The following is an 18241-nucleotide window of genomic DNA, read 5'->3' on the forward strand; positions in this document are numbered from 1 at the left end:
AGTGGGAAATATGTGAGATTGATACTCTGAATTTCAGACAGCAGAACTTTCAAAATGTTGATTTCAGTCACTTTAAATCCATTTAGTTCCCAAACCTTCCCATCATCTCCAGGATCAGACATTTTTCTTTACTTTACTGGCAAAATAAAACAGGAAGTGAATAAACATCGGAAACAAATCCAGACTTAATACAACACAGGGAGGTCGGTACACTGAGGAACACAGGGAAGTAAAACCAAATACAAAACACAAGAGACCAGGGACCAGGGATAGGACAGAGAGGGACAACACAGACACGGGAACACAGAAATGCAGAGTGACACGGAGAACATGGGGAAACCAATAAACTGTAACCAAGAACAGAACTCAAAACTAAACTAAGGAAATGAAAAAACCAACCAGGGACAACTACAAAAGGTCCAAAACTGCAAAACTCACAATAAACTATGAATCAACCAGAGACATTAAAACAACGTCCAAAACAGCAAAGGTTGGGTCACAGACCCAGGACCAGGACAGATGTTAAAATGATATAAAGTAACAGATTCACACAGATCTGTGTGATAGACACGTCATGCCAGATGACAGTACATTTATTACAGTACTGTGGTCCTTTTGGGAGACAGGAACTCTGTATTTCTGTACAAAATGGAAGCCCTTCACAATTAAAAAGCAGTTTCACATCCATCCATTCATCTAGTTTCATCCACTTATCCAGGGCTGGGTCAGGGGGGCCGTACCCTAAGCAGAGAAACCCAGACGTCCCGGTCCCCAGCCACCGCCTCCAACTTATCCAGGGAACACTGAGGCACTCCCAGGCCAGCCGAGACTTTTAATCTGTTCAGCGTGTTCTGGATCTACCCTGCAGCCTGGTCCTGGGTACACGCCTGGAACACCTCACCCAAGAGGCCCCCAGGAGGCATCCTAGTCAGATGCCAGAACCACTTGCGCCAGGTGTTAAAGTGGGAACCCAGGTGGGGGAACCCTGATATGAACTGAGATCAGATGACCCTCTTCGGTATGGTGATAATGGATGAACACCTCCAAGTAAGCTTGTGATACAGTGAAATAATATCATTGGGACAACAGAGCACTACTGACAGCTCACTTGTTACTGAGATGGTTTTAAGTGTTAACGTTTAAACTGATCCCTCTTTATTTACCGTTTGTTTGACTTAACTGTTAAACTCTAAAATTTATTAAGACAAAGGAACTTTTTTGTTTTGTAAAGGCAAAAATGTTGTTGCTTATTCTGTGGATACAGATGTTACATTTTGGACTAACCAGACCAGATTCCTTTAGCCATAGAACTAATGGATCTGCAGCTGTTGCCATTTGTTTTAATAAGTTCCCAGGAGAAATAATAACTCACAGACCTGATAGAGAGGGTACTGGTTAACTGTAGTCTTGAAGAGTGAAAGCATAGATTTCTAATTGTCACAAATGTTTATGGTTACAATAGTGAAACATACTTAACTGAACCAATTACTTATCTAGTATGCAGATAAAGAAGTGTTGTTTAAAACAGCATGTGTCCATATAAGTATGAAGCATAGTCAATGATGGAATGAACAAACATGAGGAAAGTGGCCACTCACCTGGCTGATCGAGCGTAATGAGTCTGAGTCCAGATACGACTGAAGAAAGTCTCATATGGACATGATGGTCATGAAACTGGAACTTAAACCGAGTGCTGGCACCAGTTCTGCTCGAGGACCCCCCCACATCAGTCATCAGGTGCTGCCTGTGGACGGGCATGATCCTCTCTGCAGCCACAAACCAAAAACAAAATCAAACTTAGATCCATGCAGTGTCTAAGCATGATGGGTACACACAGGAAGAGTCATGTGACCAGACTCTTTCAGTGCTAAGGTTTTACATATCAGGACATTAAAAAAATCATCTGATCCTTTATAGGTTAGAAATTATTGAATTCCAAGCTCAGATGAACAATAACAACATGATACTGTTATTATTTAACAAAAGCTAAATAGAGAGTAAAACTCTAACTATGTCCTTATTGTTTCCTCATTTATTTATTTTCAAGAGATTGGAGAAAAGCACTTAGATTTCAAGATATTGAAATCCAAGTGCAATAAATGCAGTTTACAAAGTCAATGAGCAATCGTGTTAAATAATCATGATTTCAGTATTGACAAAAATAATAGTGATTATGATTTTTTCCATAATCGAGCAGCCCTAATTGGGAGGCAGAACCTTCAGCTTTCTGGACCTTCTTCTGAGCCCAGATCAAGCTTATAGTTAGGGCTGGATCAGGTGACCCTAGGCTGCTGGGGGGGTTCCCATAATGCACTGAGTGTTTCTTTTCATTCACCTCTTTTCACTTTGTTTATACTCCACTCTGCATTTAATCATTAATTGTTATTAATCTCTGGCTCTCTTCCACAGCATGTTTTTTCTCTCCCCTCAGCCCCCCCTCAGCAGATGACCCCCCCTCCCTGAGCCTGGTTCTGCTGGAGGTTTCTTCCTGTTAAAGGGAGTTTTTCCTTCCCACTGTCACCAAGTGCTGCTCATACGGGGTCGTTGTTGGGTTTTCTCTGTGTTATTGTAGGGTCTTTACCTTACAGTAAAGGGGGCCTTGAGGCGACTGTTTGTCGTGATTTTGTGCTATATAAATAAAATTGAATTGAACTGGAACGGTGGTGGAGAGGTTGGAATGGAAGAAACTGATTCTGTGCTTTATACACATAAGGAGTTGAGATCAGGAGTATCTGTAATCGACTGAGTGATTGATTGTAATGTGTGTGCCTTGTGGACATACAGCATCTGTGGGAGCCAGAATTCTGGCTGGGAATCAAATACTTATTTGACATGCAACTCAATTTATAACTTTTATGTAATGTGTTTTTTCTGGTTGGTTGATATTCTGTCTCTCTCCAATAAAATGAAACTACCATAAAAATGAGAGTATATATTACAAAGTGCTTTTTCCCTCTATCTTTGTACGAAGCTATTGGCTCTGTGCACCCGAGGAAGATCAAAGTAGTTTGAGTTGTACTTGCATCTACCCATTACTTGCAGCTCTGACCTGCAGCACTGCTTACCTCTGATCAGCCTGGACCAGACTGACAGCCGTGTCATTAGGAACAGACTAGACTGAACACAGGTGGGGTACTTTTATCCTGACCAGGGGCGATGTTCAGGAAACTGGAACTTTGAGCAGGTGTTGTCATCGTTTCTGCTTGAAGACTCACATTGTCAGTCAGCTGTTTGCTGGCTTGATCCTCTTTCCAGCCAAAATAAAAAATAAAATTAACAGCAATAACAGAGTCAGAAAGGCCAACAGTTAACAGCAGATGTAACAAACTGAGGGAGAATTTGTGGGGCTTCAGCTGAAAACACACAGTCATCTTTGGATATGTCACATGTATATCATTCTCACCTATGAATGCTAATTAGCAGCAGAAATGTCCTTGGTCAGACAGTCGAAGAGGCTATTAGGAAAGTTAATAATTAAGAAGCAGTTCCACTATAAACCTGGTGCAGGTTTGTGCTGTTTTCCACATCCTGAAGCAGATTAGCAGACCACCAAAACACTCAGCACCAAGCCTCAATGCCGGGACCACCTGAACTCTGCAGTTACAGATTTGACTCAGCCAGAGAGTCTGTTTATCTGCTGTCTGCCATCACAGTTTACAGATATAATCTGTGCTACGAGGGAGGCTCCTCTGAACATCCTCCATCTATGCTAGCTCAGCTGCTGATCATATTTCGCTCATATAGTCCTAATCAAATACTGAGTATTAGGCTATAATATGCTGATTACCACCAGATGTTATTGTTATTGTCGTATGTTATGGTATTTCTAACTCAGTCAAACACATTTTTGATATAATCATTTAATTTAAAGCACATACATGTGCTGAATATATAATATACATTAGTCTGTCCTTCTGAATATATTAATGCAAAGATCACTAAAGAATGTGGTAAATGTCTGCATTCAAAGCCAAACTGTGACTGTTCAGTGAAAGTGGAAGAAATAATGTTGATGTCTGGGTAACATAGAGACTGTTGGGGGAGATTTAGATGTTTTTAGCATAATGAGTGTCAGCGTCTGTCAGAAGGACCTTTGTTTATTCTGAATTATGATAAAAGTATCAGTGATACAAGCTAGAGGGTCAGCTTCTAACTGTGTTTTTGCCATATCAGTGATACATTTGAGCAGTTACGTTTAAGATATTTAAGTGTTTGTCAGAAATGAGAAAAAAACAAAAAGCAAAACAAACAACAAACCAACAGAAAGAAAACACAATCTTTCAATGCCATAACCAACTAAAAATGACAGCTAAACATTTTCTCAGCTAACGTTGGTTAAAGTTAACCAATGTTAAAGTTAAAGTTAATCCACGATGTTATAACATGCTGCTGACAAGCAGAATATTTCTGAGCACTCACCAGGTGCATGAAAAATATTTTTGTACGTCGAACAGTCCAAATTGTCCAGTTTAAAATACAGTTAAGACACAGTTTACACACAGACTAAATGACAGTGCAGTGTTTGGCATTTTCTCCTCCTCAAAAAAACAAGAACTGACACTATTAACTGAAAAACCTGCTGATTACATTTCTGTCAGGGAACTGATTAACGGGCTAATTGCTACAGTTCTAATATATGTTTTACCTTGAAATTAAAATTAGATTAGATTAGATTAAACTTTATTAATCCCTTTGGGAGGGTTTAATAAAGTTTATAAACATGAACCAAATATTTGACATCTTGTTTCTGTAGAAATTAAGGTATGACTGTTCTTAATGGTCCAAAGTTTTATCCATAAATTTAAAAGAAACAATTCAGAAAAATACAGAAAAACTGAAACAAATTTTATGGTAAATACTTGCTAATGACATTATGGTATTTTCATCATTATTTTCAAAAATGAAATTAATTTTCACAGTAAAAATGTGTGATTTCTACAGTAGAAAGTTCTTTATTTATGGTAATTAAATGTTTCTGTACAGAGAGATACCATTTTAGATGGTCTGTCACTGTTGCATTGTTGGCAGTTTTCCACTGTTATTTTTATTAACTGTTTTTCACAGTGTGTAAATGTGATTTTGTTAAAGATCAGAGAATTTACCATAAAATTCTGTAAAGAACTAAACAGGAATAAATATGAAAGTAATGAAGCTTGGGTGATCACTGGTGCAGCACAGAAAACTAAACGTTCAGGAGAAATAAACTGATGGAGTTACAGACTGAATTAGATTATTTATCATGAGAAAGTCTGGGGTGAGGGTGAGAAAAGATCCATCATATTTCAGTAATCTGGAGAAATGTAGAAAGCACCGAGATGTGATCACAAGCCTGCTGGTGACTGAACGGAAAGATTCAAGGACCGTTTTAAAGATTCGTGTGATTCTGAATTTAAAATTGAGAAACTGGATTAAGTGGTCATGAAAATGTCTGAAACAGATGAATTTTTATCACGTGTGGATTTGGCTGAAATGCCGCCAAATGCAGAGTTGTTGTGTGTGCATTTCAGCTCAGTTCGGTTCACTTGTGTTTCATGAAAATAGCAGTAATATTGAGGAGCAGACATGAAGGAGGACATGAAGAGGGTGAAGGACAGAGTGAGTCCTTCTGCCAGCAGCTGAAAGAAGATTAATAACTGAGGAGCAGGAGCTCTAAACACTGAGTGTAAGGAAGGAGTGAAGAGTTTTAGAACAGTGCGCTCACAGGTAAGAGCCATCCACCTGGGCAGTTACGCACTCACACACACACACAACCACAACACAGGGGCCTTTGGCATGCTTTTCGCATTAGATTGAGCACAATTTGCAGCAAATTATGTGCCACAGACTGTTAGTCTATCTTTGTAATGAAGGTATATTTTTCACAGGATGTTCGTGTTTATGTTTCCTGTATAAAGGGTAAAACACATGGTTGTGAAGTACGCTGCACATTCTGCTCTCCATTTTCTACACACTGTAGGTTAAACAGCTGTCACACTGTGAAGGAGACCCGTGTGAGGTCATCCGGAGTCTCAGCGCACTGCTCTTCTCTTTTTCTCAGTGCCTGTGGTTAGGAAACGAGATGGCAGGTATCCATTTGTTTATGTCCTTCAATATCCGAAACATCCGACTTTCCGAACATCACGGAATGCGACATTGATTTGGAGGCGGAGTCTATCGTTTGCACCAATCAGAAATAAAAGCTGGGCGTCGTGGGCGGGGAAAGGAAGACGCTTTCAAACTCACGCCCAAAGTAGAAGATCGAAATGGCGGCGCCAGCAGAAGGGATGGAGGTAAGGGTTTACAGTGGGAAATCAAATGACTCGTATTTGTCTTTGTAAACGACATATGTTTCTTTTTTGAACCCAGGTGTCAAAGTGTAAACTGTTACAGTCTTGTTGGGTTTAGTCACCACATACGTACCAGATAGTGATGCATCCATTTTAACTTGGCTAGCGTTGCTTGAGGGATGGCTGTGTCGTTGGCGCTCATTCATCTAATGTCTGACCGGGAAAGGTCATTCAAACAGTTCATCCAACCCATATTTTGGGTAATCTACATTCTTGACCGACGTTGGCAGGTTAAAGGAAATATTTTGGATAGAACTGCTGTTTTAGCTGATGCGTCAGCGCCACAGAGCGAGGCTCTTGGACCGCATGGGGGCTAGCTCTCGAACCAGTTAGCTAGCTGTGCTAGATGTTCGCTGTCTCATTGTGTTTTCACTCAGTTCAGCTGTTAACTCGCTGTAAACAAATAAATCCGGTCAATGTGTTTTCCTCCGAAATTTGGCTTATTGGTAGCATCAGCACTTAACTTTGCTGACGTTAGTAGCACACCACAAAGTTAATAAAAAACCATATTGTAGGTAACCGTTATGTATTTTTGTGCTCTGCGTCTTATAGAGGCCCAGAAGTTTGATAACTGTAACTGAGACTCGTAATTATAGACGACGTAGTTGGTGTGCCTGTAGAAACTGATTATCCTCCAGGAAGGCTCACGACTACTATAAACCACGTGCCACCATCTTTTGTGGGGCCGGTGTACCGGATTAAAGTGGACGTGAAACACGACACGTATTCAGCCTAATTTACACCACGGACCCTGATTCTATAATTTGTCACATATTTAACAGTATCCGTGAAGCTAGATTTAAAATAAGTATTTTGTGTTATAGTTTACACAGCACGTGTAGCGCCATCTTGTCCGAGTACAGGATATGAAGAGACAAGGCTGGTTTGTTTGTTACTGCTAACGCTTTTGTGTAGCTCCTGCCTTTATGTTAAAAACCAAGGAAAGATGATCCACTTTCGCTCTGAAGGAGGCAGTGGTTTCTCTTCAGTCTTGGGCAGCTGCACTGAAACGGGGTGAAACGGGCCCCCTGTTAGCTCCAATGCTGGGGTTAGAAGAGCTCCCAGTAAATGAGGAGCGGGTGAAGATGCCCTGAAGTCCGCGCTCTCGCCTCTGTTTCTGTTTCCTTGCTGACGTCCTCTTAAATTGCTTTTCCATTTTAGTTTCTTTGTTCATTTCATTGAGTTATTGGTTAGCTAACATAATAAGTGTCAACAAACCATCCAAACTAGTTCTTCTAGTTCTTCCTCCAATCTCATTGTACATCCTGTATAATGACAATAAAGGCGTTCTATTCTAGTTGCATCATATTTTGTACTGGGACAGCTAGCCTGCTCCAAAAACTGTAACTTTAAACACTGATAAGCATTTTATACAGCATGTCTCATTCACTCGTTCACATCTCTTTTTTTTTTTCATTTCAACATTTGCGCACACATTCATGCTCAGATGAACACATTAGGAGCAACTTGGGGTTCGCTATCTTAACCAAGGATACTTGGGCATGCAGACTGGACCAGTCAGGGATCAAACTACCAACCTTCCGATTAATAGATCACCTGCTCTCCCTCCTAAACCACGGTCACCTAAGTGCAGATAAAGTGTATGCTTTAGTTACAAAGTAGGGCTGTGCAATTAATCAAATTTAGATTTTTGGCAACAATCACAAAAACAGTGTAATTGACAAAAAAATTGTAAAAAAGTGTAATTGCACCTGCTCTCAAATTGTGCTGATAGCTAACAGCTAAAATTCTCAGCCTGGTGCGACGGTACCGGGTGATCAACAACTAGCTAGAACCCATTGTGTTAATTACTGAGCAGGGGACAAAGAGCGAGGACCCAGTAAGGAAAAAAAATCCTAATATTTGTTTCTATCAGTGCATATGAAACACTGGGACACTGTTAATGTAATTTCCACACACGGATTAACACGAATTTCATCCGTTAGCTAGTTTGCTAGTGGGCACCACCATTAGCACTAGCGATCTTTTGGTACCTTTTCACACAGTGAAAAACTGCAGTAAATCTACAGAAGTAAAAAAATGCACATGAGCTGTTAATAAGACTGGTATTAAATTCCCATACCTTGGACTGATGACAGTGAGTTGGCCAAAGATGATGCTTACTTGAGACTGTTGGTCTGCTGTGAGGTTTCACAGGGGGAGAGCTCAGTCAAGCCTGCGGCTGAGGACATGACATCAAAGGACTACTACTTTGACTCGTATGCCCACTTTGGAATCCATGAGGTATTTATTTTTTTATTGTTTTCAAATGTCTATATTTAGACCAATAATTCCATTAAAGTTCGTTTGTGTATCAGTTCTTTAAGAATTCTTGGGTCTTTTAATTGCTACCCTAGGAGATGCTGAAGGATGAAGTTCGCACTCTCACGTACCGTAACTCCATGTTCCACAACAAGCACCTGTTTAAGGACAAGGTGGTCCTGGATGTGGGCAGTGGGACGGGTATCCTCTGCATGTTTGCTGCCAAAGCTGGAGCCAAGAAGGTTATCGGGGTAGGTGTTTTTTTTTAAATTCAGAAATCAATAAATCAGTGTCTGATTTTTCTACAGTTGGTAATAACATAACTAGCTGACTGCCAGAGATGATCTCTTGTTACAGTTAAAAGGATGAATTCATCTGGTGTTTTTGTCTTAATAGATCGAGTGCAGCAGTATCTCTGACTACGCTGTGAAAATTGTCAAAGCCAACAACCTTGATGATGGTGAGTAAATAGAAGCCCACTTTGCTGTAGGCTTCATCAGTCGTGAAGATATTAGAATGAACGTTTTGACCTCTCCTCGTGTCTCCAGTTGTTACCATCATTAAGGGGAAGGTGGAAGAGGTGGAGCTACCTGTGGATGGAGTAGACATCATCATATCTGAGTGGATGGGCTACTGCCTCTTCTATGAGTCCATGCTTAATACGGTTATTTATGCCAGGGACAAATGGCTGGTAAGTACACATTTGCCTCCCCTTGTTGTTTTCAAAGTGGAAGCAGCTGTTTTCTCTAGGCTCATCAATCATACAGCACCCCATGAATGAACCTCAAATCAAAAACACCAGAGTCTCCTGGTCAGTTTATTTCTGTTTCATATTAGTTTGGCCATTACTTGATTTAAAAATTGTCACATTCATACTGCTGTAAGGTAGCAGCGTTAACCACTGTGCCACGAACCCAGGACCAGTCTATCCGAGGCCTTTCTGCGTGGAGTCTTACCCCTGTGTTTGCGTGGGTGTCACCGGGTACTCCGACTTGCTCCCACAGTCCAAAGACATGCAGTTAGTGGGGTTAGGTTAATTGGTGATTCTAAATTGCGCATAGTTCTGAGTGTGGCTCTCTGTTAGCCTGCTATTATTCAGTTACAACTAGTACAATCCCTCCACTTTTCTTCTTGCTGCTCAGGTTAATGTCCTTGTCTGCCCAAAAAGCTCTGCAAACAGGTGCAGTCACACAGTGGTCAGGTGAGCGAGTTAATGTTTCACTGCAGTGCTCCATGAAGCACACAGATACACTCACCTCTAGGTCTTAAAGAGGATACGGAGCTCTTCCATCTGATTTTACAAAGGCCTCATATTCCCTGTGATGATTGTTGGAACAGCTCCAGCTCTTTGTGTCCTCCATAGCTCCTCCAGAATTACAGCAGTATGTTCAGCATACTGCTGTAATTCTGCTGAGTTTCTGACTCCTCCCCTTGTGCTGCACCTGACACAGCTTCATTCCCTCGTTAATACAGTTGATGTTGAAGCACATTGTCAGTGCACTTCAATCTGCAGAACCCTGCACCAGGGATCCTCAAATCCAGGCCTCGAGGGCCGGTGTCCTGCAGGTTTTAGATGTGTCTCTGATCCAACACACCTGAATCAAATGGCTGAATTACCTCCTCAGTCTGCAGGCAAGTTCTCCAGAGTCCTGCTAATGACTTCTATATTTGACTCAGGTGTGTTGAAGCAGAAACACATCTAAAAGGTGCGGGACAGGGGCTCTCGAGGCCTGGATTTGAGCATCCCTGGTCTAAGTGCTTTCTAACATTTACATTTCAATGAATGCATCGGGCATTATTTTGTTGGCGATTAATATCTGAGTGAACATGAGTGTGAAATAACTTTAAAATGACATTTAGTACTGTTTAAAGTTTTTAAATGCAGTCTGCAGAGAGCTTTAATTTAAAATGCAACCATTAAATGATTTCTAGCTACATTCTGCTACAGTGTCTGAATGTTTAAAGTCTGAACCTCGACATTGTTTCTGAACATGACCTAAATCAGTTTTACTCGGTCCAAATATGACGGGTCCCCTTCCTCTCTCCGCTCATACAGTTGAAACCAGAAGTTTACATACATCATATATAAGAGATGCATGTTTTTCTCACACTCTGACATGAAATCAGAATAAAGCCTTCCTGTTTTAGGCCAATTAGATTACCAAAATTATTTATTTGCCAAATGCCAGAATAATGAGAGAATTTCAGAAAGCATTTTTATTACTTTCTGCAAAGTCAAAAGTTTACATAATTTCATTAGTATTTGGTGCCATTGCCCTTTAAACTGTATGACTCAGGTCAAACATTTTGCATATCCTTCCACAAGCTTCTCCCAGTAGTTGGTGGGAATTTCCTCCTGACAGAGCTGCTGTAACTGAGCCATGATTGTAGGCTGCCTTGCTCACACCTGCTTTTTCAGCTTTGCCCATAAATTTTCAGTAGCATTGAGATCAGGGCTTTGTGCTGGCCTCTCCAAAACACTGACTTTCTTCCAAATGAAGCATACAGCTGAACTGGTAATAAAAAAGTGGCTTAAGGATACCCATTTGCACCCAAGCTTTAACTTTCTGGCTGATGTCTTGAGATGTTGCTTCAGTATTGCCACATAATGTTCTGTCCTCATGATGCCTTCTATTTTGTGAAGTGCACCAGTCCCTCCTGCAGCCCCACAACATGATGCTGCCACCCCCGGGTTTCACAGTTGGGATGATGATCTGTTGCAAGCTTCTCCCTTTTTCCTCCAGACATAACGATGGTCATTACAGCCAAACAGTTCAATTCTAGTTTCATCAGACCACAGGACACGTCTCCAAAAATGAAGGTCTTTGTTTCTGTGTGCATTTGCAAACATTAATCTGGCTTTTTTATGTTTTTTGGAGTAATGGCTTCTTCCTGGCAGAGTGGCCTTTCAGCCCATGTTGACACAGTACTCGTTTCACTGTGGATACACTCTTACCAGCTTCAGCCAGCATCGTCGAGGTCTTTAACTTTTGTTCTTGGGTTGAAATGCACATTTCGGACCAAAGCACGTTCATCTCTGGGACACAGAACCCGTCTCCTTCCTGAGCGCTGTGATGGCTGGACATTCCCATCTTGTTTGTACTTTAGTGTAATTGTTTGTACAGATAAACGAGGCGCCTTCAGGCAAATAGCACCAAGGATGAAGCAGACTTGTGCAGGTCTACAGTTCTCCTCCTGATATCTTGGCTGATTTCTTCAGACTTTCCCATGTTACACAAAGAAGCAGTGCGTTTCAGGTGTGTCTCTCATTAACTCAGAGGTCAAACCTTTAGAAGCTACCAAAGACATGACATCATCATCAGTGTTGCCAAGTCCGCTTATTATAAGCAACTTTGGGCTTGTTTTTTTTCTAAAGTCGCTTGCAAATCTTGTGAGTCGCGGGTTGTGTGTTTTTTGGGCTTATTTTTGAGCGTGGAGTTGCTTATTCGGGCTTGACTTTCTTTCCGAGTGAAACACCTTGAATCTCTCGGCGCTCTATAATAAAGCAAAAGACGAGTGGCAGGTAGTTTGTCCTTCCAGGCCCCCGTTTCCTGTTTATCGCTCCTGCACAAGTTGACCGGGCGCACACCCAAACACACACTCATAACAGTCCAGAGTGAGGAGGCAGTGCAAGAATGAGCTCCAGTAAGTGGGGGAAATATAGAAAAATATAATAGTGGGAGAAAGAGAGCGCACTTACAGAATGGATCTGAGCTCAGATGGGAGACAGTGGTGCTAAAAGTGGGTATGCACTATATGCAGTGCATAGGGGCACCTCACAAGGGGGGGGCGCCAAAACGATGCAACGAAATTATTTCTTTAGTCGGCATTTTCTGTATTTAACAGCTGTGCATATGAAATGATCCGTAACAGAGGAACGGCGCTGATTAGGCACCCCTGTGCTCCTTCACCTCCCCTCCTCCTGCATTTGGCAAATATAAATAATGTTGTGATCCTAATTGACCTCAAAGGTGTATTCTGAATTAATGTCAGTGAGAAAAACATGCATGTGTATTTTCATATAGTCTGTTTTCAAAGGTCAGTGCAGATGTAACTGATCTCAGGTCAGCAGGCAGCTTGTTCCAATGATTGAAAGCACCTTGGATGTGATTCTGCGCCCGATCACCTGAGAGGTGTGATTGGGTGATGGGTCTTTGCTCTGTATTTAATCATGGCTATGGTGCGCTCCGTTCAGTGTGAACATAACTGAACTGATTGCTCTGAGCCGACTCCCGTTAGCCTTTCCCTGAAGACTTCTTTGTGTGCGTTTGTCCTCTTATCCACTGACAGAAACCAGATGGACTCATTTTCCCAGACAGGGCCACCCTTTATGTCACTGCCATCGAAGACCGACAGTACAAGGACTACAAAATCCACTGTGAGTAGTCGAAGTGACTGAACACAAGTCTGTGACTGTTTTCTGTATGTCCGTAGAAGCACCAGGGATCTGGTATTTGGACTGGATAGCTTTCTGACGCTGACTCTTAACCATCTGGAGCAGCTATCTGTTGCTGATCTGTATCCTGATCTTTTCTGTTCAGCACTGATTTGTTTACTTCACCATGCCTCAGTAGCAGCAGGAAAGCTAACACAACATCAGATAGGGGTGGGTTATACAGTTTTCCAAAGAACACATGAGAACCTCGCAGGGGCTGCACCAACCTCCCTCTATAAACTGCTACTGAGTAGATGATAGTTAGGCAGTTAAAATGTGGGAAGTTCTCTGCTTTGAGAAGAATCCAGCAGTGATCCTGACTCGAAGTACTGCTCTTGCCCTAATTAAGTTAACCAGTAGGAGTCGAGCCATGAAATGTGCAGCACGATATTCATATTCCTGGAGGTTTAGTACCCTTTGGCTGTATGAATCTGAAGAGGAGAGTAAACAACACGGATGATTTCAGGCTGCTAATGTTAGGATAATGTATACTAAAGATGTACAGCCTCGTTCTCATGCCTGATTCAGATAATCATCTGATCATATTTTGCTGTGTTCTCCACAAATAAAATTTTAACCAATATAGAGAAAATTATTCATAACCATCTTAAAGATGTCTTTGTATACATCTGTCAGCACTGATATTTATTTAGACTGATTGATCTGAGTTAACGTCAGTAGTTACTTCCTCCAAACCATCAGTGTGTTTATTAGACCCCCCCAATTCATACATTTAGCATAAGGTTATTTAAAATGTGGTAGTAAACACACAGAAGATGGATACGTCATTCAAAAATTGTAATTTTAATCAGGTTTGCTGCTGATATAAATTTAATGGTCCATTTTTGTAACCATTTTTTATATATATATATATATATATATATATATATATATATATATATATATATATATATATATATATATATATATATATATATATATATATATATATATATATTAAAAAAAAAAAAAAATCAGTAATAAAAACGACTATTATCGACAATTACATTCGTCATCAACTATTTTTATTGTGGATTATTGTCGACTAATCGTTGCAGCCCTAATCTGCTGGATTGGGACTGTCAAAAGTTGGATCAGAGGGGTTAAAATAAGCACAGAGGGGTTAACGAATCAGTCACATCACCGTCAGAAAGGAAACCCTAATCACTGCTTAGGATATTGCGACCTATAATCTGCATGTGGTGTTGTGAAGTGACTGCTCTGTGTTTGTGCCTTCGTCAGGGTGGGAGAATGTGTATGGGTTCGACATGTCTTGCATCAAGGAGGTGGCAATTAAGGAGCCCCTGGTCGATGTGGTGGACCCCAAGCAGCTGGTCAGCAACTCCTGTCTCGTCAGGGTGGGTACATGATCACTCTATGCTGCTGGGACAGGGTGTCTGTTGTGGACTTGGAGAGGAGGCGACTGAACCGTCTGGTCTGACCTTCTTGGTGTTTTTTTGTTTAGGAGGTGGACATCTACACAGTGAAGGCAGAGGACCTGACCTTCACCTCCCCGTTCTGCCTGCAGGTGAAAAGGAACGATTACATCCACGCTCTGGTCACTTATTTCAACATCGAATTCACCCGGTGCCACAAGAGGATCGGCTTCTCTACCAGTCAGTGTGCTTTCCAACCCAGTAGCCCCAATCTGTACTTGAGTCAGCATGAAATGGTTTTCTAGAATACTGATAATTCAGTCGTATGAGAGCAGTGTGCTGAGTTTTGATACTAGGATTATCTGTAGAAACAATAGTTTCTTTAAAGTTTGAGCTACTGATGTGTCATCCTATATTACAACTTGAAAAACATGAATCTTCTCAAATTCTCAAGAAGCCAAATGTAAAACTTGTTAAATTATCTGTATTGCTTGATAATTGCATTAATGTGGGCCAAGATGGTAAGAGGTCAGCAGACTGAAGCCAGTCGTCTGAGCTCTGTGTCTCACTAATTATAATGTGGGTCACATGCAAATTCAAATTAGACACACACACACACACACACACACACACACACACACACACACCTTTGTCCCTAAGATGGCAACTTGATGACAATTTGACAGTTTTTCTCCTGTTAATCACACATTTGTATAGATGACATTCAGTAGTTCACTGAGTCGTTTTATTTATTGGCCAACATATAATATATGGACATGTTAACACTGTAACCACATTAGCAAAGTTTCTCTGAATTTTGGTTCCAATCTGTATCCCATCCCAAGCATCTCACACACTTTCTGCCTCTGCTCCAGGCCCAGAGTCTCCTTACACCCACTGGAAGCAGACCGTCTTCTACCTGGATGATTACCTGACTGTGAAGACTGGTGAGGAAATCTTTGGCACCATCAGCATGAAGCCAAACGTCAAGAACAATGTAAGCATATGGGAGTCGAACCCTTCTTTCCTCCTCAGTGCTCCTTGATTTTATTTACGATTTGTGCGACCCGTCTAACCCGCTGTCTTGATTGCAGAGGGACTTGGACTTCACCATAGACGTTGACTTCAGGGGCCAGCTGTGTGAGATGTCAAAGACGTTGGAGTACAGGATGCGTTAGTCTCTCCCTCCGTCCCTGTTTTTGTCATTAGTAGAGGACAGATATACAGTTTGACTGGGAGTCTGAGCAATAGTCTGATGCTCCCCCGCAGCAACGTTTTTAAGACAATTTTTTTTCGTGTTCAAACATTAACAGTATTTAAAATGGTTTTCATGACTTTCAGTTCAAAGTGCATTGGCGTGGTGCTTCATTGTGCCGTAAACACTCAACAAAATGTATGTTAACATATGACCGGTGTTTGTGCCCAACATCTGGCTGGGTTCTACTTTGAGGTTCTTTGTTTTGCATGGGAGAAATCGATATAGACACAAACTCAGCCGTCCCTTCATTTTAGTGATAACATGGTATTTGTCAGCAGTGTCCTCGTTTCCATGTATTAACAGGGCTGCTGAAGCTGATTCCCCATATTTGGAATAAGGACATCATTTGTAATTCAGCACACACTCAGTAAGATGATCCTAATCATAACTGTTGGAAATAGATGGTAGCTAGGCTGCACCACTCATTGTTTGACTTTTAGGCCACACTCTTTTGAGAGGCGCACACTTCAGTGCAACTTTCTGACCCTGCTGGAAAGGATGGACACCAGGCCCAGGTCCTGAGGCTGGGGTTCAGCCAGCTCAGCAGCTCGGCTCTGTTTGCGTCCTGAGTCAATGTGAATGGTATTAACTATGTTGGCACTCTGCAGAGACACTTCTGACTCATCACACTTTTCTCTTTTGTATTGTTTTTGGCTGCTGCTTTTTTTTTTTTTTTTTTTTTTTTTTTTTTCTTTCTTTTTAAATAAAATTCATAAACTGTAACTTTTCTGTCTTCAGTGTTCTGAGCTCAGCTGTCCCCACAGCATCGCTGCTGAGTCTCACCGTACAGTTAATCTGTCATTCCACATTCAGCCGTACACGGTCACTCAAGAACTTCAGTTTCATAGTTACACTGATGTTTTCATGGAGCATTTATGTATATTGAAAACAGCAGCAATAAATTTACCTGAGGCAGCGTTCATGATTACATGATTTTCAGAGTGTGTACTGCAGTGTGGGGATGCTCGTGTAGCGATAACGAGCATTTTTGGTCAGGATATTGGAAATGCAGGACATCAACAACTTGTTTACATTTTGTGAGTCTCAGCAAATAAAGCTGTTATAGTTGTATCTGAAGCTTATGCTGACTTTGGCATCAGGCGATGATCATGATGATTAAAAGCTTCATAAAGCTTAAAGGAAAACAAAACAATGCAGTACATGGGCAATTCATGTTGGGAAAGTATCCCCTTTTCTACTGTGTTTACGCTCACTGACAATTTCACTATATATAAGTATATTACATTATAATATATATGTATTAAGGAGATTGGGGGAACTACATGAGTTTAACTGTGCAGATGTTTAACATGGGTTGGGTTTGGTTAGGAGCATCATCATCACTTTAAACAAAGTCTGTTAGAGACCATACCTTCCATAATAATGTGATCAGTAAAATGTCTAAACGTCAGACTAGTTTTCTCTGGACCCTCACAGATTGGACCAGGAGGACATGTTAGCCACACGTTCTCCTGTGAAAGATCAAACCACAGTCAGCAAAAAAATGATTTAACCCTCGTGATGTTAAATCTACTGGCCTCTGGGGTCAGAATGACCCTGCATGGTTTGACTGTCCTTTTTGACCCCATATTACAGCAATTATTAAATTCCATAAAAACCACAAATTTGATCAGATTGATTCAAGTTGATTTGAATCATAAGGTATTATAGTATTAGTATTGAACAGCTGCTATTGTTTTTCAGATCATTTGATGAATACAAACATTAATAGCAATAGATTTTATTTGGGGTCAAAAATGACCCAAATCCATTATGAGGGTTAAGCATAAAAATTCACAAAAGACTATAGTATACTAGCACCTTGTTAAAATGATTGAAGCCATTTTTAACAAGTTTTATTTTTGCCTAAATCATATTTTTGATGTTTGTTTTTTGTCTTTCTGAAAAATTATAAGCCAATTTTTTTAACAAGGTGACGATACTCAACTGCACCAAAGAATAAAACAATTAAATGTGGATTGTTAAACGTTAGGTCTCTCTCTTCCAAGTCCCTATTAGTAAATGATTTAATAATTGATCAACGTATTGATTTATTCTGCCTTACAGAAACCTGGTTACAGCAGGATGAATATGTTAGTTTAAATGAATCAACACCCCCGAGTCACAGTAACTGTCAGAATGCTCGAAGCACAGGTCGAGGAGGAGGAGTAGCTGCAATCTTCAATTCCAGCTTATTAATTAATCAGAGACCCAGACAAAGTTTTCATTCTTTTGAAAGCCTGACTCTTAGTCTTGTCCATCCTAATTGGGAAAATCAAAAACCTGTTTTATTTGTTATTATCTATCGTCCACCTGGTCCCTACTCAGAGTTTCTGTCTGATTTCTCAGACTTTTTATCTGATTTAGTGCTCAGTTCAGATAAAATAATTATAGTGGGTGATTTTAACATCCATGTAGATGCTGAGAATGACAGCCTCAACACTGCATTTAATCTATTGTTAGATTCAATTGGCTTCTCTCAAAATGTAAAGGAGCCCACCCACCACTTTAATCATACTCTGGATCTTGTCCTAACATATGGCATAGAAACTGAAGACCTAACAGTATTCCCTGAAAGCCCCCT

The 18241-nt window shown here is 40.8% G+C and overlaps 1 protein-coding gene across 1 annotated transcript; it reads left to right on the forward strand.

The window, feature by feature from the left end:
• Window positions 1-6196: 6196 nt before the first annotated feature.
• On the forward strand, window positions 6197-16734 carry prmt1 (protein arginine methyltransferase 1). Its single transcript, XM_030725539.1, has 10 exons — window positions 6197-6269; window positions 8475-8570; window positions 8684-8839; window positions 8985-9048; window positions 9137-9279; window positions 12879-12966; window positions 14266-14381; window positions 14489-14639; window positions 15275-15396; window positions 15494-16734. Exons 1-10 carry the CDS (start codon window positions 6243-6245, stop codon window positions 15575-15577), a joined length of 1047 nt encoding a protein of 348 aa, XP_030581399.1. The 5' UTR covers window positions 6197-6242; the 3' UTR covers window positions 15578-16734.
• The last annotated feature ends 1507 nt before the right edge of the window (window positions 16735-18241 follow it).

The sequence above is a fragment of the Archocentrus centrarchus genome, unplaced genomic scaffold (genome assembly GCF_007364275.1).
Source record: "Archocentrus centrarchus isolate MPI-CPG fArcCen1 unplaced genomic scaffold, fArcCen1 scaffold_58_ctg1, whole genome shotgun sequence".
NCBI lineage: Eukaryota > Metazoa > Chordata > Actinopteri > Cichliformes > Cichlidae > Archocentrus > Archocentrus centrarchus.

What these genes read in the sequence shown, in the direction of transcription:
- prmt1 (XM_030725539.1), top strand. Translation starts at nt 6,243, where the DNA reads ATGGCGGCGCCAGCAGAAGGGATGGAG. An exon ending in GAGCCAAGAAGGTTATCGGG is followed by an intron (nt 8,840 to 8,984) that starts GTAGGTGTTTTT and finishes TTGTCTTAATAG; the next exon opens with ATCGAGTGCAGCAGTATCTC. An exon ending in ATGCCAGGGACAAATGGCTG is followed by an intron (nt 9,280 to 12,878) that starts GTAAGTACACAT and finishes ATCCACTGACAG; the next exon opens with AAACCAGATGGACTCATTTT.